This window comes from Chiloscyllium plagiosum, chromosome 1 (genome assembly GCF_004010195.1).
Source record: "Chiloscyllium plagiosum isolate BGI_BamShark_2017 chromosome 1, ASM401019v2, whole genome shotgun sequence".
Classification (NCBI taxonomy): Eukaryota; Metazoa; Chordata; class Chondrichthyes; order Orectolobiformes; family Hemiscylliidae; genus Chiloscyllium; species Chiloscyllium plagiosum.
Window position 1 is genome coordinate 45,885,689 of NC_057710.1, and position 27,960 is coordinate 45,913,648.

General features: G+C 40.8%; 1 protein-coding gene across 5 annotated transcripts in view; it reads left to right on the plus strand.

Moving 5' to 3' along the window:
- LOC122544065 (AT-rich interactive domain-containing protein 3A-like) overlaps nucleotides 1–19,657 on the plus strand; it is a 456,905-nt gene extending 437,248 nt beyond the window's left edge. For 3 of the 5 annotated variants that reach the window (XM_043683096.1, XM_043683297.1, XM_043683359.1), the window contains exons 5-8: nucleotides 2,555–2,799; nucleotides 6,298–6,594; nucleotides 12,294–12,386; nucleotides 16,979–19,657. In XM_043683096.1, coding sequence (XP_043539031.1) covers nucleotides 2,555–2,799; nucleotides 6,298–6,594; nucleotides 12,294–12,386; nucleotides 16,979–17,136 — 793 coding nt within the window. In that variant the 3' untranslated portion in view covers nucleotides 17,137–19,657. The remainder of the gene's footprint in view (nucleotides 1–2,554; nucleotides 2,800–6,297; nucleotides 6,595–12,293; nucleotides 12,387–16,978) is intronic. The other 2 variants (XM_043683170.1, XM_043683220.1) reach the window with 2 other exon arrangements.
- Nucleotides 19,658–27,960: the final 8,303 nt, after the last annotated feature.

The window sequence follows — 27,960 nt, forward strand, 5'->3', positions numbered from 1 at the left end:
TTACAAGGATGTTGCCAGGGTTGGAGGATCTGAGCTACAGGGAGAGGCTGAACAGGCTGGGGCTGTTTTCCCTGGAGCGTCGGAGGCTGAGGGGAGACCTTATAGAAGTTTACAAAATTATGAGGAGCATGGATAGGATAAATAGACAGAGTCTTTTCCCTGGGCTCAGGGCGTCCAGAACTAGAGGGCATAGGTTTAGGGTGAGAGGGGAAAGATAAAGAAGAGACCTAAGGGGCAACTTTTTCACGCAAAGGGTGGTGCGTGTATGAAATGAGCTGCCAGAGGATGTGGTGGAGGCTGGTACAATTGCAACATTTAAGAGGCATTTGGATGGGTATATGAATAGGAAGGGTTTGGAGGGATATGGGCTGGGTGCTGGCAGGTGGGACTCGATTGGGTTGGGATATCTGGTCAGCATGGACGGGTTGGACAGAAGGGTCTGTTTCCATGCTGTACATCTCTATGACTCTAACCATATGTTTTCGATAAGATCATTCTTCTAACTCCAATGGATACAGGCTCAATCTGTTCACCCTTTCCTCAAACGAAAATCCTTCATGCTGTGAATTAACCTAACAGGCCTTCTCTAAACTGCATCCAGCGCAAATATATCCTTCTTCAAATAAGGGAACCTAAACTCTGAATAGGACTCCAGATTGGTCTCACTAATGTCCTGAAAATGTGTTGCTGGAAAAGCGCAGCAGGTCAGGCAGCATCCAGGGAACAGGAGAATCGACATTTCGGGCATAACGTCGATTCTCCTGTTCCCTGGATGCTGCCTGACCTGCTGCGCTTTTCCAGCAACACATTTTCAGCTCTGATCTCCAGCATCTGCAGACCTCACTTTCTCCTCACTAATGTCCTGTATAGTTTGAGCAAGACTTCCCTACTTTTATATTCAATCCCTTCTGCACTAAAGAAGAACATTTTATTTACCTTCCTAGTTACTTGCTGTATGTGCATATTGACTTTTGTGATATGTACATACAAGGAAGTCCAGATCCCTTTGTACTGCTGCATTCCGTAACATTGCCCATTTTAATAATCATCCACTTTTTCTATTCAACCTATCGATGTGAATAAGTCTGTGTTTGCTACATTATACTCCATTTGACATTTTTTTGCCCACTGACTTAACTTACTTTTCTTACTTTGCAGAATTTTTATGTCCTTCTCACAACATGCTTTCCTGCCTGTCTTTCTATCATTAGTGAATTTGTCTTCAATACTTCCAGTCTTTTGAACACGTTAATTTGTTGAACTATGTAGAAACATAAAGGTTTCAGTCCAATTAATGTATTGGAGTATTAATGCCAAAAAATACAAACTCTAGTTCCCACTTCATTCTTCTAAAACAAAGATATTCCAATTTATAATTGTAATTCTATTCAGAAGTGGGTCATGCAAGTTTATAAAGTAGAATACTGACAAGCTGCAGCAGTTGGGAATTCATTCAACAAGGACAGAATGCTCCATTTTCCAAGGGAGTAGAATGGCATGTGAGTCTGTAAAATTCAGCACCATGGCAGTGTCCAGTTAATAGTTATTAAACAGCCAATTGATGATTTCCTTCCACCACCACTTGGATTTCTGCCATAGTGAAGTAGGCTGGTGCCAAGAGTCCAAGGAACAATGTGAAACCTGACAGTATTATTGCCAGGGAAGGGGGTGACTGCCTCCTGCTCAGCTATCCTGTGACTTTGACAATGTACATCCCTCCCCACCCAAAAAAAGACATTTCCATCCCCTGTATTTCCTATGCACTCTTCCCATCCTGTTAATCAAACTGTACCTCATCCTAACCAATATATCTCAGCCCCAAAACAACCTGCAGCTGAATGGAAATCCCCCAATCAATACCACCATCCGTTAGTTAAAAATCACACAACACCAGGTCATAGTCCAACAGGTTTAATTTGAAGTACTAGCTTTCGGAGCGCTGCTCCTTCATCAGGTGGGTGTCCACCTGAAAGCTAGTGCTTCCAATTAAACCTGTTGAACTATAACTTGATGTTGTGTGATTTTTAACTTGGTACACCCCGGTCCAACACTGGTATCTCCAAATCATGACCATCCATTAGTTTTCCATAATGTCCCTATTGTGTACTCAACAAACCTGATTTTTCTGAGCGACAATTGAATTTTCATATTAATTTGAATGAGAATGATTTATTATCACTTGCATGTTATAGTGAATAATACAGTAAAATACAGTGAACACTTACTGCTTCAGTGTGACATTGTGTTATGCAGTACCTTTCTTTACAGATTAGAAATTGACAGCACATCACATAGCGCTGTAAAAGGCATGATTTCTAAAATAAAGTTGAAGGATTGATTCTAAGGAAGAGTGGTCTGAAGTTTAAAGTAAAGTTTACTATGTTTTGTTCTGGTAGTGTTTGGTATTCATGATGGGTATAATGGATTCAAAGATGTTACAGTCCCAGAATTACACCAAGCACACATTGAAGAGAATGAGAATGCAATAGTACGAATTATGTTTCAGAGAGTATTTGCACCTATACCTAACATTTTTCTTTACATTGCCTTCCAGATACATGAAGTACTTATATCCATATGAATGTGAAAAGCGAGGGCTGAGCTCACCTGGAGAGTTGCAGGCAGCTATTGATAGCAACAGACGAGAGGGCCGAAGGCAGAGTTATGGATCTACATTGTTTAGCTATTCCCCTGTGGGGACGCCAACTATCTTATCTTCTCCTAAGATACAGATGCCAACTATAGCTATATCCACACATAATGGCAGCCATATTAGCCATGGATTTTCTATAAAGAAAGGTATTGTGTTTAGATTTTTACATAGTAAAACACTGAATTAATGGAATACAGTCTTCAAGAGGCACAATGGCATATAGTTGGCTTGTAACTTTGTTTCTATGTAGAGACAGGGAGAAATATCCCAGGGACTCAAATTCTTTTGTGCATTGAGTTAAACATTTAAGGCGCATTTACTTATTCGCAGTTGATATGCTGTAGTTTGCACTGTAGGTATCTTTGTCTAAGAATTCAAATTATTGATGAGGAGAAATCAAGGGTAAGAATGTGTGTGCACATTAAGCATATGTACAGTTATAAAACTAAAATCAATCCTTGAAATGGGGAAGTACTTCCTTTCACTATAGTGTCCACCATTTTGGTCACCTTCATTCATTCTTGTATGTATATAAAGAAAGTTTAGTCATTCCTAAGTATGGGACTGAGGTTTTAAACCATGGCATGCTTTATTAGTATGTGTCACTGATACCTGTCACTAATAAGTGCATTTAGTGTCTATTCTGTAACATGGGAAATAATTAATATTGAGGAGACAGTTGCAACATAATCAAAGATCTTTAGATCATGCTATAAACAGCAAATATAGGAAGATCTAAAACAATATCAGGACACTGAGATTAGAACAGTGATGTCTTGTTTCATGGTTGAAGTGATTAATTGCTGATCGTGATTAACATTCTGAGCCATCACTCAAAGGTGGATTAAGGATTTCCTGGGTCCTGAGCAAAGTTTCACTTAACCAGTAGTTACCCCATCCCTCCGCGACCACAATTCATTTAAATATAAAAGTATGGGAAATGCAAGGAGAAATGTGCAAGGAGTTGTTTATGCACTGCCTTAATAAAAAAAAACACACCACTGTAATTGCACTTAAGCAAACTTGATTAATTTTGTCAAACAAAACATGTTTACCTGGTGTTCCTACTGGCTGGAACCCAAGGGAACAAAAGCCGTAAATGAGAGTATTATTCAGTGTCTGACTATTGATCTCTTGTGGGTGTTGAGCTGAATGATGCTATCAAATAGTTCTAGCTATGAAAGACTTCAGTTATTTAGAGAGATAGAGGACCTGGGATTCTGTTTTTAGGCCAGAGACGTTTAGGGAGTATAAGTAGAGGTGATCAAAATTATGTGTTTTGATTGGGTGGATGAAGAGGTTGATAACCAGGCAATCTGGGGAAAGTGAAAATATCTTTTTCAACAGGGTGTTGTTATATTCTGGGATGCACTGCTTGAAAAGACGACGGAAGCAGATTCAGTTGTAACCTTCAAAACAAAATTGGCTACATAACTGAAAAGGAAAGAGATTGCATGCTTATGAGGAAAATACTAGGGTGTAGGTCTAATTGGGCAGTGTTTTCAAGGATCTGATATAGACTCAATGGGAAGTGCATGGTATCATTCAGTACTATATCATTCAATGATTTTATAAACAAAGAAACTGTGATTCAAGCAAATACAAGATTTCATTATTAAATTACTGAAACAAAGGCACAATGTTGTTTTTCATAAATGTATAAAACTAAATTTCAAAATGTGTGTAAACATCATAGCCTGCTAGCCTACTAAGCAGTAAATGTAATTTATGACATAAGTGCTTTTGCATTTTCTTTCAGTGTTACAGTTGGGTAATATCAAGAGTTGATTTGCTCCATTTGTCACCTAATGCCCAGTCGTTTAAATTTCCATTCCATGTACCAATCCTTGGAGGCCTAAGCTTCTTCATAGCAAGGGAAAATAACTGAAATTACATTGTAGTCACCTCACTTCTGGCTGTCCCATGTTCATAAAGATGACTGATTCATTCTGAATTTATAAAACTGACAGCTGTCAGTGCACAGGAAGCTCCTGTCCTTTAAAGTTGTTATTAATGTTTAAGAATTGAGGTTGCAGTTAGTTTATCGCAGCAACATACTTCTATCTGATTTTTTTACAAATCACTTCACACCTGTGCATCCACCATGATGCCTGTTCCACTTGCCCCTCCTACCCCTTTGCTAACAGCACAAACCATCATTTTCCAGCCCATTTCAATTCTGAAGAAAAGCTTTTGGAGTCCACATGCTAACTCTGTTTCTCTCATCATAGATGTTCCCTGATCTGCTGAGTTTTTCTAGCTTTTTATGGCTTTATTTCAAATCTCCAGTGTCCATAGTATTTTGCTTTAATGCACTTTTTGTTAAATGAATATTTAATGTATCCAACACTAATTAACAACCGTAGGAATGAGACAGTGTGCTTTTAAAGTTAATTTTCTGTGCCAGAGAGGTTGTTTAGAGTAATGAAGAATGCACCTATTCATGCTGCTTGACAGTTAACAGTCATTTGAATTCAAATGTTTAAATTCAAAGTGATTGAACAATGAGTTGGATGGTGGGTGAGCCATTTTTGAAAAGCTTTTCAAGGATGTGAGCATCTCAGACAGCAGCACTTGGATTTTTACATTTAACTGCACATGGACAGTCCCTAAGAAATGCTGGCTACTTTACACAGGAACATTTAAATGTTCTTAGGCCCACCTTGCCTTTAGCAGCAAAATGTAGCCCATAATCTTTACATGTCCTTCGAAAGACAAAACTGAAGTACCAGCTCTTGCAGACCTGTTTGGCAGCTCCTTCCCATAACCACCAAAAGCAGAGCAGCAGATGCGAGGATATTGGAAAGTACTTTTTTAATAAGAAATGATTCTTGTGAGAAAATGAGTAGGCAATTTCAGTTTAATACATAGGCAAATAGGACAAAAGAATGATTGATCATTGCCACACTTAGCAATGTGCATTTTTCTGATATTAACAAATTGGTGCACAAAAATAATGGATATACTAGAATGTTTTATTTAAAGGCAAAGTCCAGAGAGGTTGCATTAGTTAACCAGGATATTTCTTGTAGAATTTCTGTTGTACCTTTGGAACACTCTTAAATTGCTGGTGGTGCACAAGGCAAAAATTACCAACGACTTCACCTCTGGAATGAGAATTCATCTCCTCATCAGAAAAGGTGCCACTTATTGACGTAGCCACCTCACCCTCTGAATTCCACCAGAGTTGTGTACTTCACATAATTTTCAGATTGACATTGATGCACAGAAAGGTACTTTTTCTTCCTTTAAAATGCACCTTTCACAATACAGTGCAGAATAGATTACGTGTCCTGTCAATTTGGAATTCTTTGGAGGCTATGAGCTAAAGAGCACTGGAAGGCTAGGAATAAAAATATCAAAGTCTCTCATCAAAAGTTTTTTTAAATTTCAGATGTATTATTTAGTGGTATATTATTAGTGATTAGTAATTATATTAGTAGTGATTTTCACAGAAAATCTTAAGAATTATTAATCAGATTTTTATTTTTGTAATCCATCAAAATCTGACCCTTGTAAACCTCATGACCTGACTGAGGTGTGGCAGTAATGTAAGTTGTGGTCCTATTATGGATTTGATGGAATTCTTTGCAGCGACCTCATCTTTTGGTAATGGATTGTTTCCTTCTCTCCTTTTGTTCTAGAAGAATCGATGCCCTCGACAGCCGGACACAATCGAATAGCAATCCCACTCAGTATCGCTGGTCATCATGTGACCACAGCTCAGGCTGTTGCAGCCCAGGCAGCCACTGCACAGGTAGCAGCAGCTCAGGCCGCTGCCCTGGACCAGCTGCGTGAGAAGCTGGATTCCGGGGAGCCTCCAGAGAAAAAGGTCTCAGTTGTGGCAGAAGAGCAGCAACGACTTATGCAACAAGCACTGCAGCAGAACCTGTTGGCCATGGCAACACAGATCCCTATGAATATTAAAATCAATAGTAGAGGTAAGGCGAGGAGGGGAAATTCATGTGAAGACACTACATTCTGTTTCAGGTTTCTCATTAATCTTGATTAGATCCCTTACACTGTGGAAACAAGCCCTAACAAGTTCACACCAACCCTTCAAAGAGTAACCCACCCAGACCCATTTCCTTCTGACTAATGCACCTAATACCATGGGCAATTTAACATGGCCAATTCACCTGACCCGCACATCTCTGGACTGTGGGAGGAAACCGAAGCAAACCCACGTAGACACGGGGAAAACATATAAAGTCCACACAGGCAGTCACCCGAGGCTGGAATCGAATCTGGGACCCTGGTGCTGTGAGGCAGCAGTGCTAACCACTGAGCCACCCTACTCTAACTTGTTGCACATCATCACCATGAAAAGCAACATTCTCTTTGTTCACTTGGAATCTTAAATTCTCTATAACCAACATGCTTTTCTTTCTTTACTTATTTGCTAGAATACGTTTCCTTGTCATTTCCATTTTGTTGCCATAGTAACAGGCTGACATGTATATTTTGTTGTGTTGAAACCGAGACCCATTTCACTGTCTCTGAATTTAATTAATTCTTTTCCCTCATGTCAATGTATGGCACTCCTGACCTCCTTCCATCTGTCCTACAGGTTTTTGAAATTTAACTTCAGTTCATTTCTGCTTGAATTAGTCTTGTTTTCTAAACTTACTGTCTTCTTCGCTGTGGGCATGAACATTTGTCTATAGTTTTTTCAAGAAGTAATAATTAACTGTCTTCTGACTAGATGTTAAGATATTCTATATAATTGTACATTTGAAGTAGTATACTGTGTAATTTGTTCAAATAATCAGATAATATTGTTTGCCTTACATGGGAAAATCCTAGCAGATTATACTAAAAGACTTTTTATTTCTGTTTCGTGAGAGTGATGTTTAATGTACTTTTGACAGCATATTGTATGGTCCCGACCTTCCATACTTGCGTATGAAGACCTTCTGCTTTTATTAAACTTTTTTCATTCCCCAGAAAGGTGAGATATGCCTGTGCTGTAGAATAAAACATCTGCCCACATTTCATATTCAAATATCAATATTGGGTACGCATTGGTAAGTTATACCCTGAGCAAGGTCTGAGTCAAATCTTCAGCATTCTGCCGCCGTAGTGTCTTAACCTATGTGGAGCATCAGCTGCTGCAAGACATTATCCAGATATCTACTCTGAGAACACAGGCTCATATATCCAATCTTTACTATCTACTGTGACTGGGCTTTGAAAGGCAAGTAGGTGCTGCAGAAGTTCAATTGGACAAAACGCAAGTGGATTAGGGTGTAATGTGCGTCGAAGTTTCATTTGAGATCATAACAGAAATGCGCTCACATATTTAATGGCAGTTCTGTTGCGTAGCATTTCAGTTTTGAGGAATCTGTGTACTTTCTGTCTATGAAATGAGGGTGAGAACTCCACATACAAGCAGTCTAGTGACCAAATGATGGCTGTACTCTTATTCTACATGTAAACATTTTTGGAGTCATCCTGGTACCAAGGTGGTTTCCCTGGGAAAAGAAAGTTCAGTTCTCTGTGGTAGGTTTGGTCATCTGACCTGGCATAGACAGGTATGCACTTGTTATGGTCCCAGATGATGTGAATGGGAGACAAGTTAGAGTGAAAAGAGAAATGAACAGAAATGGCAGTGTGCAAAAAAAATGAAACCTTCAAAGTGATAATTACTATAGAGATGAGACATGTTCCAACAAGAAGTAAACAGCATGTAGCAAACAAAATTGACGTTCCTGAGATAATTAAAGTGACCAGACTTTAAAAGAAACTTTTAAAAATGTGACACGTAAGCGAGTAGAATGAGCTGAGTTTTTTTTTAAAGGGAGCTGCATGGAGTCAATAGGTGGAATAGGTCCTTCTATGCTGCACCATTTGATAATTCTGTGATTCGATGAAAATACTTTGAAGTTGTGTACAAAATACTACCAAGGGCAGAATTGAAAATGTAGATGGGAAATGGGAAAACTTGGAAAAGAAGAAGAGGCACAGGAAAAAAATCCCTGCAGTTATTAAAAAAGGACTAATAAAGAATTTTATTGACACATAAAACGTAAAAGCATTGTTAAAGAAAGTTTAAAATTGGTTAGAAGTGAAGAAAATAAATCTTATACTGAATGAAGGTTACAATACAAAATGAGTAGTTTGTTTCACTTCTTATACAAGAGACTAATAGTAAAAGGTGATAAAAAAAAAGGTTACACAATTGAATAGAATAATTGGGGAGAATGAGGGGAAAAAGCACTGAAAGAAATTGTGGAATGTGAAGTGAAAAGGGGCACTGAGTCCTGATGATGGACAATGCACAGTATGAAGGGTAATCCGTGGGCCTCAAGTGGTGGTGGGGCAGCTAGCACAACCAGGGACCTTCTCTCCCTGAACTTAATCCTGGTGGAGCTGAGAAAACGGTAGAGGTTAGAGTATGCTACCAGTCTGCATGATTAAGTGCCTTTTCACCTCCAGGCTCACCACCTGCAGGAGAACATGATGTCATATTATGGATCAGCCTTCTTGTCAGTAATTTTCAACGTTTTAATTAAAGCAAGTGCTACAACATTTTAGCCTTCAATTTGATGCAGTTTCTGCTTCCTTTTCATTATGTTTTTATTTTAAAGTTTGTGTTTGTTGTGCAACATATAATGGTTTTGATCTAAGGACTTCATAATTCACTAAGGAAGCTTGCAACATGTCTGTTATTTTAATGGCTGACTTTTGCATCATGTAACTTTCTCTTTCCTGTGGCTCATAGTAGTAGCTTCACTCTCTTTAGCCCACTGTTCTCAGCATCTGTTTTAATTGCATAAGATTAAGTAAGTGATGTTTTCTGCTGGTACCTGAAAACATCCTGTGCAGATGTTGGTACTGTAAGCAACTTTACTTTCCTCTGAGCTTACCCTCTGGCTTTGTACCTTTTGATGGTATGTGGCTTTTCTAAGGAAGCAAAACATTTTTGATGCAGACAGTTACTGTGGTGTATAATTGCAGAGAAAAATTGCAGAACTTGGAGGTACAGAGGATCGTGGTACTTCAATCACAAAATGTTACTTTGCAGGTACAGTAGGTGATTAGGAAGAAAAACCTGGAATGTTTTTGCTGATTGCAATAGGAATAGAAAATGAGTTGGGAAATTTTACTGCAGCTATATAAGACTTCGGTGAAACCACATCCAAAGTATTGTTTAATTGAAAAAAAAGACAAAATTTGCATGAGAAGCAGCTCAGAGAAGTTTCACTAGACTTACTCCTGAGATGAAGGGTTCATTTTAGGCATGATTTGGAGGTGCTGGTGTTGCACTGGGGTGTACAAAGTTAAAAAATCACAGAACACCAAGTGCACCCACCTGATGAAGGAGCAGCACTCCGAAAGGTAGTGCTTCCAATTAAACCTGTTGGACTGTAACCTGGTGTTATGTGATTTTTTAACTTTATCTTAGGCGGAAAGATTGAACAGGTTGGACCTTTATCCATTGGGGTTTAGAATGAGATGACTTTATTAAACCACGTAAGATCCTGAGGAGTTTTGACAGGGTGGATTCCGAAAGGAATTTCCCTTGTCACAGAAACCAGATGTAAAGGAACAGTTTCAGCATAAGAGCCTTTTAAGATGATGATGAAGAAACATTTTATTCTCTCCAAGTGTTGTTAGTATTGTGGTACTCTTTCACAGCAAATAGCAGAGGTGAGTGTGGGGTTGGGAGGTGGAAAGATTTGGTGTTCATTGAATGCATTCAATGCAGTTTTAGATAAATTTTAACTGACAAGGACTATAGCGTAGCAAGCAAGCAACTGGAGTTGAGACTACAACCAGATCATCATAACCGGCTCGAAGGACCAAATGGTCTACTCCTGTTCCTAAGACCCATGATCCTAAGCACTCACTGGATAGGTAGTGAACAAAATCCAAGAATAATTAGAGAAGAGTTGAACAGCAGTTTGAAGGGAGGAGAAAAGATGTGTCTGCAAAATGGGATAATTCTTTCATGAAGTCAGCAATCAACCAAATAATTCTCTGTGTTTTAAGATTCAATGATACTGACAATGCTTGGTCTATGGTTGAATGCCTACCAAAGCACACACTTCATGCTCAGTGTTCACTGAGATCCAGATAAGTAACACATCAGAAGTACAAATACTGCTTTAAGCTCAATAGTTGTTCAGTGAAAGAGAACTTGATGAAAAAAAATTGCTTTAGTTGAAGATTTTCATCTTGTACTCAAGAATTCGAAAGACTACCAATGTAAAAGTCGTATTGCGTGCAATTCTGGTCTCCTTCCTATCAGAAAGATGTGAAACTTGAAAGGGTTCAGAAAAGATTTACAAGGATGTTGCCAGGGTTGGAGGATTTGAGATATAGGGAGAGGCTGAACAGGCTGGGACTGTTTTCCCTGGAGCGTCGGAGTCTGAGATGTGACCTTATAGAGGTTTACAAAATCATGAGGAGCATGGATAGGATAAATAGACAAAGTTTTTTTTCTGTGGGGTGGAGGAGTCCAGAACTAGAGGGCATAGGTTTAGGATGAGAGGGGAAAAATATAAAAGAGACCTAAGGGGCAACATTTTCACGCAGAGGGTGGTACATGTATGGAATGAGCTGCCAGAGGAATTGGTGGAGGCTGGTACAATTGCAACATTTAAAAGACAACTGGATGGGTATATGAATAGGAGGGATATGGGTCAGGTGCTGGCAGGTGGGACTAGATTGGGTTGGGATATCTGGTCGGCAGGGACGAGTTGGACTGGAGGGTCTGTTTCTGTGCTGTCCATCTCTATGACTCTATGACTCTGAAAGGTAAAATAACTCCACACAAGCCGGTATTCCATCATCAAGTCACCCCTTATTTGCACGTGCACTTGTACTTGACATTGGTCCTGCTTCCTCAGAGCCAGCTGTCAGAGTGAACAGAACTTCTGACACTCCTGTTTGAATCTGTCAGTGGGGCTCTCTAATTGGATCAGATTAACAGCCCCAATCAGGGAACTTGTATTCTTTGAGGTCCACCTAGCTGATCTCATTATGATCACTACAAACCGGAACACAATATTTATACTGTGAGTATAAATGTGACATGAGCATGGTGATTGGTTGGCCAATGGACTTCGATTGGTAGAGATGTTGCCTTGGATAGTGCACTAGTTAGATGATGACTGACAGTTAATGGCCAAGCTTTGCTTCAAATTTAAATCAGGTGAGTGAACTTTGATCGGTCAAGGGTTACTTTTCTCTTGTCTTATGCCTGTTATAATAGATATCCTTTTGGCTTACAAAATATTGTACCACTAATCTAGAGAGGACCTTTTTATTACAAAATCTGGGTGTAAACTAAAACCTCATAATATACGACAGATCAAGGTATAAAAGAGGAGGGATAACTAAAAAGCAGTGGTTAGATGCCCATACTTCATTTTTAAAAGCTGATAGAATCGAGTTAGAAAGAAAACTGTAGGTCATAAAGAATTTTACTAATTGCACCCAATTTCACCTTCAGCTTCAGGCATGTAAGGAAGGGGAAGAAAAACATTTGGGCTATTTGTTAAGAGAAACTTAGTAATCAAATATCCCGGTGCGATCAGGTCCCAGGAGTCAGCTTATCATCTCTAGTTTACTCTCTCAGCTATTTTACTTTTTGACACTCATATTGGTATTTTCTTCTTCTTGCTTTCCCCAGCAGATGACAGACAAGAAACTGCATTGAACCTGTCTACAAATGGCATTAGCAGCATCAACATGTCAATAGAAATAAATGGAGTTGTCTACACAGGTAAATAGAAGGCTGTTTTCCGATGTAATTGCAAGCAGGAAATCCAATAACTTATAGCAGTGCAGTGGCGTTAAGTTCTATACACAATTTGATGTCTTTACTATAAAATCCATTCTAATGAAGTGGCAGTCCGATGCAGTTAAAAAAGTTAAATATCTTGAAATTGCCCTTGTTGATTTGTGGTCGATTGTGCTCATTGTCTTAGATTGAGAAACAGACTGCAGAATCCAGACTGTGTTGTTGAGCTGAGGGTTTAATTACCATTGTGTAAGCATTGGTAGCCCAGCGCCTTCTCTGCCGTGTCCACTTACCCTTTAATTTCCACCTGCTCCTCAAGGAACAGATGGAAACATGGAATTAAATAAGATTGAATGAGGAGGTAGGGGGATGGAATGGACGTATGGATAGGACTGGAATAGTTATCAGAGAATGTTGTGCTAAACACTGAAGCAAAACAATACTAAAATAAAATCTGCATCTTAGATAGTTGTTGCAAACATTATCATAGAATCTCTACAGTGTGGAAGAAGGCCATTCAGCCCATCAAGTATACACCTACACTCTGAAGAGCAACCATTCAGACCCACCCTGTCCCTGTAAAACTGCATTTCCCATGGCTAATCCATCTAGCCTGCACAACCTGGGACATTATGGGCAATTTAGAATGGCCAATCCACCTAGCCTGCACATCTTTGGACTGTTGGAGGATACCAGAGCACCTGGAGGAAATCCACGCAGACACGGGGAAAATGTGCAAACTCTGCACAATCTCCGGAGGTGCAATTGAACTCAGTCTCCCTGGCATTGTGAGGCAGCAGTGCTAACCACTGAGCCACTGTGTCATTCTATGTCTTGACCAGAAAAAAAAAAGCAGCACGTGGAACTGCAGTGAAATATTCACCATCTTTCATGACAGATGGCACAGTCTCTATACTTTAAAGCCTCTCTTGAGTTGCCTGATACCAGGCCAGCCATAATTATCCATAGCCCCTGTTTATATTTCCAATCATTCCACAGTGTGCAAAAGAATGCTGGTGTTTACATTTTTCCAGCATCAAAGGACTATGGGGGCAGGAGTAGGAAATTCAGCCCATCAAGACCTGCTCCATCATTCTAGAAAATTAAAGTGGAGAGGGTTTAGAAAAGATTTGCAAGGGTGCTGCTAAGAATGGAGTGTTTGAGTTATAAAAATAGGCTGGATAGGCTGGGGCCTTTTTCACTGGAATGTAGGAGGTTGAGAGGTGACCTTACATAGCGTTTACAGGATCATGAGGGACAAAGAGAAGGTGAATAGCAAAGGTCTTTTCTCTAGGCAGGGGAATTCAAAACTAGGGGCACATTTTTAAAGTGAGAGGAGATTCTATGATGCTATGATTTCCATCTACTTCTAATTCCTTTGTTAGTCAAGGACGCATCTACCTTTGCCTCAATAAATCTATGTCCACCACTCTCTGGGGAAGAGAGTTCCAAAGACTCATGACCCTTCAAGAGAAAATATTTCTTTTCAACACCTCCTTAATTGGAAGAACCCTGATTTTTAAACTGTACTTCCTCATGTCTTCCAGTGGAGAACACACCCTTTTAGCACCCACCTTCTGATGTCTTCTCAGGATCCCAAGTAGGTAGATAACATTGATAGTTCACCCTTATCCACAATCGTCAGAAACAAATTTGGCCATCGTGACTAAATGTGTGCTGAATGACCCTCAGACCCTGTCCTTCCTGATAATCTTTTGTAAAGCACTGCAATAGGCGAGCTTCTGTATTCCATATTGTACTGAAGACACTGACCTGAGGTGGTCACCACCAAAGCACTCTTGTATGCAGTCACTGAAAATTCAAAATAACATTCAGTACCTTCAGCACCAAGATCTAAAACTGAAATGTAAATGCAAAAGGCTGGAAATACTCAACAGGTCAGGCAGCATCAAATCCAGGAAGTTAAGCACAGAAGGATTTTCTATTGAGGAGAGGTTCAGTAGGTTGTGTCTTTATTCATTAGAATTTGGAAAAATAAGAGATGCCCTTATCATGGAAAAAGACACAGTTAGCATTTCAGGTTGACGACTGAGGAAAGCTAACATTTTCAATGTGCAGTGTGTTTAAGTAAGTACAGAGGCAAACAAAATGGTGAGAGGGGAAAGAATAAGATGGAGAGTCAGTGATAGAATGGAAGTCAGGCAAATAAGAATAAAAGACAAAAGGGATGATTGTGCAAAATAAAACAAGATTTTAAATTGAAATTATTTGGCATTACAGCATCAAATCCTATACTGATCCCATTATTCAGAGCTGAATGGAAATACACTCAGGATGATTTTGCATTGAACGGGATTGCATACTTTCCCCCACAAATACTATAATCACTGAAAAGAAGCTCATTATATTCTTTGTGGCTGCAAAATGTGGGTTCATTGAAAAGTCACAGGAAAAGAGTGGCACTTTCCTTCAAATTTTGCGATTTTTTAAATCTCATTATTTTCTCTTGTATTCTTTTTAGTTTCAGTTGTGCCAGCACAGCAGGCCTTGTTGTTTAATCATAAAATCCCTACAGGGTAGAAAGAGGCCCATCCAGTTCAGCAACCCTCCAAAGAGCATCCCACCCAGAGCCAGCCCTGCACCCTATCCCCATAACCCTGCATTTAGCATAGCAATCAATCTAGCCTTGGACTGTGAGAGGAATCCAGAGCACCCAGTGGACAACTACACAGACATTCGCCCGAGGCTGGAATCAAACCTGGGTCACTGCTGTGACGCAGCAGTGCGAACCACTGAGTCACCAGGCCACCCGTAACCTAAGGTTCTCCATAATTAAAATAGAACATACTATAAATTTGAGGAATTTGCAATCAAAACTATGAATTTACTTCTATATTTATTACCTACTAAAATTGTACAGATGATCCCCAATTCATTAAACATCTAATTTATGAATACTCATGCTTCTGAAGAAACTCCCATACAAGGCTGTATTAATATTAATTTTAAAGAGCCACCATGTGAGTGTTTCCTCATCCTTATGAACAAATATTTTATTGCCCTAAGACCATAAGACGATGAGAAATAGAAACAGGAGTAGGCCATTTGGTGCGTTGAGCCTGCTCAGCCATTTAATAGGATCATGGCTAATCCAACACTCCTCATGTCTACCTTCCTGCCCTTTCCCTGTAACCTCTGATTCCTCTACTGATCAAAAATCTATCTAAAGCCTTAAATATACACAAGGACTGTGCCTCACAGCTCTATGGCAAGGATTCCAAAGACTCACAACCCTCTGAGAGAAGAAATTCTTCCTCATCTCAGTCTTAAATTAGTGTCCCTTTAATCTGAGACTATGCCCTCTCATCTCAGACTCGTCCATGAGAGGAAACATCCTCTCGGCATTTACCCTGTCAAGCCCCTTAAGAATCCTATGTGTTTCAATGAGATCACCTCGCATTCTCCTAAACCCCAGTGAGTACAGTCCCAACCTGTTTAGTCTCTGCTCATAAAATAATCCCTCCATACCAGGGATTGTCCTAGTATTGTGCTCCAACATGCGTACAAATCAACTCATGAAAATACTCAAGAGCAGAACTCATTCACAACCCGCGAATTGTCCAGATACCTGACAAAATCAAATTGATAATGGAAGTGATACATCTTAATAAACTGCAAAATGCAGTAAAAATTATATTGTTATTCATTGTATATATTAACAAGCTAATTATACAGGAGTGCATGACACTGGCAATTTGACACATGAGTCAATTTCATGCAATACAAAATTGCATGGCCTTATAAAGTACACAAGAATTGATCCGTCAACCTCTCAAACTTGTTCATCCATTTTGTTATGTCCAGGCTGATCTGTACTTCAACAACATTCACCTCTCTTTGATCTATGTACGTTTATGCCTTTACCAAACAAAAGTACATTCATCTCCATCTTGGTAACTTAAAGTGATATGGCATCCACAGCCTTATGGGAACAGAATTCTAGGCACCTACTGACACTTGTCTGAAACCTGTTTTGTATTTAATTCTTAAATGACCTGGTAATAGTTTTGAAAATTGAGCCCTCTTGTTTGTGAAATCCTGCTCCAAGAGAAAGTAGCATAGCTGTATTTATCAAATGCTGGTGTCATTTTAATAACCTCCATTATATTTTACCTGCTCGACTGACAATGAAGATTCTTACTCTGCTGAAATTTAGAAGATTCCTGCAAATAGACACACAGTCCTACTGGTTGAAACAGACCAGAGTCTCTTTATGTATGTACAGCATTTGACTGGATTTTTCAGGTACAGCCAGGTAGAGGCAGTGTCTCACATGCATTGTTCATTTGTCCCAGCGGAATGACTTGTTTCTCAATGGACAGTTGGAGGATACAGAATAAACTGCCTCTTTATTTTCAATTTTAGTCCGAGATAGAACCCAAAATGGTACCATTTGAGTCTCCAACCCACCCTCACACTAACTTGAGTTTGTTTAGAGAGTGGAATAGAATATGCCTATCTGTCTGTTGAGCATGTGCTATGCTCACGTGTGTTCCATTGCATATATGTCTGTTCGTATTAAATAGCAAATTCTAACTTTTACTTTTCCCCAGGGGTTCTCTTCGCACGAAGGCCAGTCATTCCTGCAATGTCTGGCAGCAATGGGAACAGCAGCAGCTCTCAGGGCATGCCTAGTCCGGCATTAGCAGCACAAGCCCAGCCTTCCTCTTCCTCATCTCACATTCACACTCCGACCAGTTCTGCACCTTGAAGCCTCAACAATATGCAGGAGATCACACAAGACAGTCCCGGAAGACTCTGGTGTTTTTTTTGAGAGTGTATTTTTTTTTTGCAAGGAAAGTTTGCAATGAGAATATTAATAACTTTGCAGGTGAAGTGATGGGGAAAATAAACTCAATCATGCATGAGGGTCACATTTACTATATTGTACAGTTAATCACTGTTGGACTGGAATCCACTCAAATTTTGTGAAAAAGAAAACAAAATCAGAGATTTTAACTTTGCGTAAATCTGTTGCTTTCTGTAAGTGGGTTGACACTTATATTTCTAAATGGACATCCACACAACCACAGACTCTTCAATGAAGATGGTGATGAGGTTCAGGATGACCATTCTGATTGGACGCACTTGTCTATTTTATTGTGTACTGCAGAAACGTTCAGTTTTTGGAAGATTTATTAGATGTGGCCAAAAAGAAGGGGAGGAAAAGGAAAAAAAGAATAGCGATTGATCATATTTGCATCTTAATAATGTTTCATGATCTAGGGGGATTGATTATTTTATTTCGATAATCAGTTGTTTTCAGGAAAAAAAACATATACTGTAACTCAGCTTTTACCAAAGAGAGGAATAATTTATCAGGATATATGGCGTCAATCACAGGGCTGAATTCAACAATCATATTAATATAAAGTAAATATAAAAGAAAAATGAAAATAGTACAATATTGAAGCAAGGGAACAGTTTTTAAATGGGCTGATTAATACTTGTATGTTTATGGAGTTTGGTGTGAATGACACTGAAATACTGAAGGAAGTTTAATCTTCATAAGACTATAGAGAGAGAAAACAGCTTAAGGATTGTTCATACGGTACTGGATCTCGAAAGGAAATTGCCATATCAGGCAAGAATCTTGGGAATACATCTGGGGCCTGACCTTTTACAAAGCTACAACTGTGTTACAGGGATCAATTCTGTCTTATCATCCATGTCCTGTTGTTCACAATGATGGCTGCACGTCTGTCCCTGTGCAGCAATAATATGGAGATTTATGATTAAGTGCACAAAGAGAAAGAAAAAGAAAGCAGTGGGGCAGTTTTATCAATTAAGTGGCTTTATTGAATAGGGCCAGATGATCATGTTGACAGTGATGCACTGACCCAGGCTGTTGAATGGAATCAAGGGGGAGGTGGAGGTGTGTCTGTTCAAATTAATGCTGTCAGAATCCAACAGCTCATTGCAAAGGCTTGTCAAGTCTATAGAATTTAGTCTGAAAGAAGTATCTTGCTGGTATATTGATTACTTTTTCTTGACTTCTGATAAACTCAAATGGCAACCTCTGCCTCTACCCCTGTCCATTTGCTCTTCACAGATGCAGCCGAATACCTCGTGAATCTTCTAATTAACATTTAATAAGAAAAAAAGAGAGATGCTCATAATATACCTCATAGAAGTCATTTTATTTAATTTGTATTTTTATTGTAAAGCCACTTGTGAAGCATTTATTTTCACCAATCACTGTTTTTTTTTAAATTTTGTAATGTTGTACCAAAGAAGGGAATATTCTATTGTACACCTACCTCATTATTCTGAATAGCAGATTGTCAACTCCCAGTCGCATCATTAGGATCTTTGCAGGGTGTTAGGAAGGGAACAAGTTGCCATTAGCTGGAATTCTAGCTGACTGTGAACCAAGTTTAATGGTGGCTTTTTTTGCTGTGTACCAAAGATCAAACAATACATTTCACACTTTGTTGAACAGTAGCACATTGCTGGTAAATATTTCTTGTGTCCATTATGTGTTGTTCACTTTGTTTAGGCTTTTTTGCAATGCTACGCAGTAGGACTTTAGATTCTAAAATGGCTTACTAGCTGTGTATGAAACTTTATTTTTGTTTTCTTCTTGACTAATCCAGTGCATTAAGTGAAAGCTGGATTGTGGTGCTCAGGGGTATCAATCGAAAAAAAAAAGACTTTCTTTGCCATTTGACTTCTCGTACATTTAGAAAATGCTGCTTCTTTGGAGAATTCCTCTCTCCAATTTGATGCCCATGGAATATGCATAATTGGAATGTATACTTGACTAAAACAATCAACCAAACAGCTTCTTAAAGTGTTTCACTCACTCTGGATTTTTACCAGTAATGTGTGTGATTGCTAATCATTTATTGTCAACAGCAGCACAATTTTTCTTACTAAATGAAATTTTTCTATTCACCCATAGGAACAATATTATTAGTCAATTAAAATTAGGATTGTTTTACTATTAGAAAAATAAATAACAATTGGTCAAGTCTACTGAATTACCCACATTTCCTTACCCCCACCCCAATTTTCTGAATGAATTTCCATATGCGTCTGTAGTATCCTTATTCAGTAATAAAACTGTTTTCAGTAAATCCTGAAACCATCTTCTGGATTAGAATTTTAGAAAGGAAAGAGATGCTATATCAACAAATACACTGTCAAGAGTATGTTTGTGTTAAAATGGTGTTTTGCTTTGGCATTGGAGTTATTCTTTGTAAACCGGTCAGAAATTAAACTGTAAATTGAAAGTCTATTTGAATGTGTGTGTGAATTTCTGCAAGCAGTTAGCATTATACACACTAATAGATTTGCTTTGGTCAGTTTCTCAATGAGAGATGCCTGTGCTCATATCTATTTCTGAAGTCAGTTTTGTCCACTTTGCTCCGTTCTGAATTTTTCTCACTAGTTGGGATTACAGCTCCAGGGTTGGTGAACAGTCTTTGCTTTCTTGCCCTACTGGACACTCTTCCAGTCTAAATTACTAAACACTCAGTTGAATCGACAGTATCAGGGTTATAGCCAACTCTGTCATCAGCTAGGATCCACTTAAATGCACTTTAAAGAAGCACATTGCTGAATAATTGATAAAGGAAAATGCTGATTGGTTGTCTTGTTTATTGCATCAACTAAAATGGAACAAAGAACTGCAGATGCTGGAGATCTGAAACAAATATAGGAACTGCTGGAGAAACTCAGCAGGTCTGGCAACATCTATGGGAAGAAAGTCCTGCTTTCTGATGACAGGTCACCAGATTCAAAATGTTAACTCTGTGTTCTTCCCACAGATGTTGCCAGATCTGCTGAGTTTCTCCAGCAATTAGTTTTTTGTTTCTGAGTAGAGATTAAAACTGGCACCTTATAGGCCTATCCTAAAACAAAAGCAAAACAGTGTGGACGCGGCAAATCTGAAATACAATCGGAGAATGCTGGAGAAACTCAACAGATTTGGTAATTGTTATGGAGAGACTCTGATGACTTCAGAACTGAAGATGGTCTTTAAATTGTAGAAAAAGTGGAGGGCAGCAACTGGAACAGACAGGAAAGTCAGGTGAAGGTTAGAGAGTGAAGGAGATTAAAGATCAAACGTGTCACTGAACAAAGGGTAAAGATATTTTAATATATATAAATTCAGACCTATCTCACACAATTGTTTGTCTACAAAACAACATTCTGCAGAGGCTGGAAGTCTGAAATAAAAATTGAGAATGCTGGAAATGTTCAACAGCTCAGATATCATCTGTGAAGAGAGAGAGTTAATATTTCAGAGCAATGACCTTTCATCAGAACAGAGGAATGATATAAGGTTTCACAGAAGCAAAGAGGGGTCATGGGAAACAAAATCAAAGAGAGGATTTCTGATCTGGTGGAAGGAAAGAATATTAACTGGCAAAAGTCTTCATGGTACGAAAGGGAAAGAAAGTGATAAAGGGTATAGTAAAGAACTGGAGATGTATTCAGGTGAGGTGTGAATAGCAACCATTTGAATGCAACATGTAGAAATAAAAAATAAAGTAAAATCCAAACCAAATAAAGACAGTGGTTATGGTTTAAAATTGTGAAGTTTATTATTGTGTAGAGAAAGCTATGAATTGTTGAGTTGAAAAATTAGGTGTTGTTCCTTGAGTTGGAACAAGCTAGCAAGGACAGAAAGGTCAGTAGAAACTGCAGTTTCTACACACTTGTTGGGTCAGTTAGCTCAATTGCTGGAGAGCTGTTTGTAATGCAGAGTGACGCGAACAGTGTACAATTCTTGTACTAGCTATGGTTACCATGAACCCCTTGTTTTCTCAACCTTGTCACAAGCCTGAGGTGTAGTGACCTTTAGGTTACACTCACTGCTAGCTCTCCTCTCTGTAATGGTGACTTTACCTTTATATTCTTGTGAGTGAATAGCAACAGGCTTTATTGAACATGACAATATGCAGAATATTTGGATCCAGACAGACCCAGACCCAATGCTCAGTAGCTTCACTTGGAGGGAAGGTGCATTTCCCCTTTACAGGAGCAAGGTGAGGAATTGAAAAGACAGGTGACAAGAAGCTCAAGACTTCTGACTCTGATGTCACCATCCTTTGACTTGGCACTCTACAGCTATCATTTCGTTCCATGATTTTGTTTTGCTGGTTCAGGTCTTTCTTGCTCTTCTTCTTCCTTCTCACTATATGAGAACTATGTGAAGCCTCAGCTCCACATGTTTCTGTGTGTCCAACATTGTGATCTCCATTAAAGCATAATGAAGACTGAGTTATAATATTTGTACAAGGAACAGCATTTGGCTAGTTCCATACCAGGGGTTACTCAATAAGGAAAGCTGGTGATTATGTTCGATTATGAAATGTTATGTTGCCCTTGGATCATTTCTGTGATTTGATATATTTCTCACAGCCCAGGCTTCAATGATGACAACATTATGCTGTCCTGAGGCTAAGTTGATGAAAGAATAGCAGCTGCTCCCAGAATTGATTTACCCAATTTGTTTCACTCAGAATGTGCCACGAGACACTTCCTCTCCACTCTCCCCCTCTGAGCACTGTCCCTCAGACTGTACCATCAGGCCCTCACCCTCTGAGCACTGTCCCTCAGACCGTACCATCAGGCCTCACCCTCTGAGCACTGTCACTCACATTGTACCATCAGTCCTTCCTCCTCTGAGCACTGTCCCTCAGACCATACAATCAGGCCTTCCTCCTCTGAGCACATCCCTCAGACTGTACCATCAGGCCCGCACCCTCTGAGCACTGTCCCTCAGACTGTACCATCAGTCCCTCCCCCTCTGAGCACTGTCCCTCAGACTGTACCATCAGGCCCTCAACCTCTGAGCACTGTCCCTCAGACTGTACCATCAGTCCCTCCCCCTCTGAGCACTGTCCCTCAGACTGTACCATCAGGCCTCACCCTCTGAGCATTGTCCCTCAGACTGTACCATCAGGCCTTCCCCCTCTGAGCACTGTCCCTCAGACTGTACCATCAGGCCTTCCTCCCCCGCCCGAGCACTGTCCCTCAGACTGTACCATCAGGTCCTCCCCCTCTGAGCACTGTCCCTGACTGTACCATCAGGCCCTCCCCCTCTGAGCACTGTCCCTCAGACTGTACCATCAGGCTATTTTGCTCTGAGCACTGTCCCTCAGACTGTACCATCAGGCTATTTTGCTCTGAGCACTGTCCCTCAGACTGTACCATCAGGCTATTTTGCTCTGAGCACTGTCCCTCAGACTGTACCATCAGGCGCTTTCGCTCTGACCACTGTCCCTCAGACCGTATCATCAGGTCCTCCCTCTCTGAGCACTCTCACTCAGACTGTACCATCAGGCCCTGCACCTCTGAGCACTGTCCCTCTGACTGTACCATCAGGCCCTCCCTCTCTGAGCACTGTCCCTCAGACTGTACCGCCAGATCCTCCCCGTCTGAGCACTGTCCCTCAGACTGTACCAACAGGCTTTTTCGCTCTTGAGCACTGTCCCTCAGACTGTACCATCAGGCCTACCCCCTCTGAGCACTGTCCCTCAGACTGTACCATCAGGCTATTTTGCTCTGAGCACTGTCCCTCAGACTGTACCATCAAGCCCTCCCGCCTTTGAGCACTGTCCCTCTGACTGTACCAACAGGCCCTCCCATCTCTGAGCACTGTCCCTCAGACCATACCATCAGGCTGTCCCCCTCTGAGCACTGTCCCTCAGACTGTACCGTCAGGCCCTCCCCCTCTGAGCACTGTCCCTTAGACTGTACCATCAGGCCCTCCCCCTCTTAGCACTGTCCCTCAGACTGTACCATCAGGCCCTCCCCTCTCTGACCACTGTCCCTCAGACTGTACCATCAGGCCCTCACCCACTGAGCACTGTCCAACAGACCGTACCATCAGGACCTCCCCGCTCTGAGCACTGATCCTCAGACTGTACCATCAGGTCTTCCCCCCTCTGAGCACTTTCCGTCAGACTGTACCATCAGGCCATTTCGCTCTGAGCACTGTCCCTCAGACTGTACCATCAGCCCCTTTCGCTCTGAGCACTGTCCATCAGACTGTACCATCAGCCCCTTTCGCTCTGAGCACTGTCCCTCAGACTATACCATCAGTCGCTTTCGCTCTGACCACTGTCCCTCAGACGGTATCATCAGGTCCTCCCTCCTCTGAGCACTGTCCCTCAGACTGTACCATCAAGGCCTCCCCCCTTTGAGAACTGTCCCTCAGACTGTACCATCAGGCCCTCCCCCTCTGAGCACTGTCCCTGAGACCATACTATCAGGCACACCTCCCCCCCACTCTGAGCACTGTCCCACAGACCGTACCATCAGGCCCTCCCCGCTCTGAGCACTGTCCCTCAGACTGTACCATCAGGCCCTTCCCCTCTGAGCACTGTCCCTCAGACTGTACCATCAGGGACTTCACACTTGGAGCACTGTCCCTCAGAATGTACCATCAGGTCCTCCCCCTCTGAGCACTGCCCATCAAACCGTACCATCAGGCCTTCCCCCTCTGAGCACTGTCCCTCAGACCGTACCATCAGGGACTTCATCCTTTGAGCACTGTCCCTCAGAATGTACCATCAGGCCCTCCCCCTCTGAGCACTGCCCATCAAACCATACCATTAGGCCCTCCCCCTCTGAGCACTGCCCATCAAACCATACCATCAGGCCTTCCCCCTCTGAGTACTATCCCTCAGACCGTACCATCGGGCCTTCCCCCTCTGAGCACTGTCCCTCAGACCATACCATCAGGGACTTCATCCTTTGAGCACTGTCCCTCAGAATGTACCATCAGGCCCTCCCCCTCTGAGCACTGCCCATCAAACCATACCATCAGGCCTTCCCCCTCTGAGTACTGTCCCTCAGATTGTACTATCAGGCCTTCCCCCTCTGAGCGCTGTCCTTTTAATGTTCTGAATTTGTCTCATCGTCCTGTGGAAGATGGCAATGAAATGGCAACAGGCCTTTGACCTGCCAGTTTTGACTTAGCTCGAGTCTGATGGCCTATTATCTCTTCTTGCCACTCTTTAGTTCCAAAAGGAAAATGCAATATATTCAGCAGCACATAAATAATTATTGATACCTTTCCTAACTACCTAAACTCATTACACTGACTCAAGTTTACTGCTTTACTACCTTTCTACTGGGCATTTTATTTTATTAGCCATCACTGTACACCATTCTGGTTTCTACTCAACTGTTCCAAATCCATTCTATGAACCTCTCCACCACAAAATCCACTTTGGTAGGTTATCTTAAATACCACCATTAACTCCATAGATACTGCCTGACTTTCTGAGTAATTCTAGAATTTTCTGTACTTGATCATTTTTATTAAAAGTTTCAACTGTAATTTTGTTGAAGATTATCATCTTGCACGCAGGTCAATTCGCAATAATTACCAAGGTAAAGGGAAAACAACATTTGTACTGTAAAAAAGAATCATGTTGATTTCTTGGCAAATTGTGTGTGTGCTCAAGGACAATTAAATCCAAACGTTTTTTAAAGACATATTAGAATCAAACCTATATCCTTTGGTTCAACTCTGCGCTAGATGAATGTTCATAAAAGCACAATATGTAACCACACAGAATGTTGTGAAACATAGTTTATAGCTTCTTTGCCTTATAATGATACAGTCTCGAATAAAACAAAGTGTTGGAAAAACTTAGCAGATCTGGCACATTTGTGGAGAGAGAAACATAGGTAAGGTTTCAAGCCTAATATGACTTCGTCAGAAGATCCCTCTTGAGTTCTGAAGAAGAGTCATATTAGATTCAAACTCCGTGTTAACTTTGTGTGTGTCTCTCTCTCCACAGATATTGCCAATCCTGCTGAATTTCTCCAGCACTTTCTGTTTTTATTTTAGATTACCAGCAGCTGCAATCATTTATTTCCATATATTCTGGATTTCTTTTCTTCAGTATTGCACATTTATGTAGAGATTTTGTTGAAGATCCACACTATTAATGTCCTTCATGAAAAACCTGTCAATTTGTTCAAAAATAAGTTACAAGTTTGTTCTGTACTGCTTGGTGTATTGCCAACTTCGCAGAATCTGATTCCTGATGAAGGGCTTATGCCCGAAGCGTCGATTCTCCTGCCTCTCGGATGCCGCCTCATCTGCTGTGCTTTTCCAGCACCACACTGTTTGACTCAGACTCTCCATCATCTGCAGTCCTCACTTTCTCCTAGTCACAGAACCTGAGGAAGCTGAGGAACTTCCAGTCAATGTAAAGAGTGCAATACCTTGACAAAGTTAGACTGCTGCTATCTAAGCCTTGTGGGTCTTTTGGAAATTGATATAACGGTTTTGTTCAATAGTCCTTGCTGGTTTGTTGTTCATAACACCCATTTTTGGACAGAAACCAATGGACAAAATGCATCAGACAATCCAATATATATGCAGTTTAGGCTGTCCTCCAGCAACACATTCATAAGAATTTTCTTCTATTGTCATTTGCAGTGATAAGACATGGCATTTGCCAGTTATAACAGTATTGAGACCACCTCAAAGAGATGACTTTGTATAGCAGATAGACTATACCATACACATGGTGCACATTCTGGATTTCAAATTTTGCAGCCTTGATTTTAGCCTAACCTGTGAGTGTGAGCAGTCTAGGTGGGGAAGTGCAGCATTGAAATTATGGCCGACAGAAACTGCTATATTACCATATGACCATGCCCCTGCTATTGAACTACTGCGATTCTTAAGCTTCTTTGTGACTTTAGCAAAACTGAAAGCTTATTTGCAAGGCAAGAATAAAACATTTGCATTAATTGATTACAGTGAAGATCGCAATCAGAAGATAGTTTACTCCCAGGGAAACTGAGTTAATAGCATGGAAAGCAAGAGCGCAAAGAACAACGGAAACAGCAAATTGATGCAAGTAACAGAGGGAATAGTAAGAAGGGTTTTGGTGGTAACATTTGTAACAAATAGAACATGAAAGAACGTAAAGGACCACACTGGGATAAAAGGGATAATCTGAAAGATGAGGGCTTGTTGGAGTTCTTTTCATCAGTAATCACAGGAGAAATGTGTGCCAACATGCCAGAGGCAATAAATAAATTCTCATGGGGACTAAGCAAGTGTGTGACAAATACAGAGATAAGAAGGTGATTAGATAGTCAGCAGCTTCAAAATGAGTAAAGTAGCAGGCCTTTCTGTGTAATAAATGTCCAGTGGAAATAGAAGAAATAAGGAAAAAAGGTTTTTATAGAGATACCCTGCAGTTTCATTCATAAATGGAGGAGAGTGATGTGGAGACCTGAGAATACAAGGCTAAATGCTCAGTGCCAATGCAGGAATCACAATGCACAATTAAACCCATTTCCTTTGAAAGTACTGCCAGAAGCACAAACGAGTTTTGCGGCCTGCTCATTTCCACAATAATAGTGCAGTCGGTGCTTAGCATGCTGCTGCTCAGCATCTGTGTGTGAGACAAGTATCACCCCTGTCTACATGAAAAATTTATCCTAGTCCACACATGTTGACACTGGTTAAGAAAGCACAACAACCTCTCTATTTCCTCAGGAGGCTAAGGAAATTCAGTATGTCCATAAAGATTTTGACATTTTTATAGATGCACCATAGAAAGCATCCTACCTGAATGCATCATGGTGCGGTTTGGCAACTGCTCTTCCCAAAACCGATAGACTCTGCAGAGAGTCATGAACACAGTGCAGTCCATCATGCAAACCAGCCTTCCATCCATTGATTCCATCTATACTTCCCACTGCATCAGGAAAATGACCAACATAATCAAAGACCCCTCTCACTCACAGTGACTCTTCCCCTTCTTCCCTTGGGCAGAAGATATAAAGGTTTGTGTACATATATGAACAGACTTTCGAATGGACCTCCTTAATGTTAATGTTGATCTCTCTCTGCACCTTCTTGGAAGCTGTACCATTGTATCCTACACTCTGTTCTGTTACCCTGATGCACATGTGTAGTATGATCTGCCTGTAAAGCATATAAGACAACACTTTTCACTGTACTTCAGTACACGTGACTGTAATAAATCAAATCAAATCAATTACAGCTATAGCTTGCACCTCTCAAAGTTACCATGAATGAAGTGAAAGAGACAACAGATCAAAGACATGGTTCCAAGGTTCACACAAACTCACGTGAGTGGTCAAGGTCAGTGAATATATCTTCAAATACTATATCATACTTATCCCATCACCAACATGGGTGACTAACTCTGTAGGAGGTGCTACAGGTGGGTTTGCAAGATGGCTGTTGACAAGATCTGAAGAGCAGGGGCTTTGGTGGGGTATTGGGGGGCTAACAAGACGTAAGAAAGGAGAAATTGCTGGTGGGACTGTGGAACAGCCTGCTTGGTTTACCCCCCACCCCCAGCTTTTCAGGGCATCCACCACTCTGCCCAACCTCAGGTCTCCAGGAGCCCTGCTTGCCTTCCCCACGAACCTTACTCCATCAGCCCATTCTGGATAGCTAATGCCCTCCATGGGTCTATCACAACTCCTCCACTCTGGTGCCAAACCCAACCCACCCCTCCACTGCCAGAGACCTCCACTGACCTGTGTCCGACCATTCACTATTGAGGGGGAT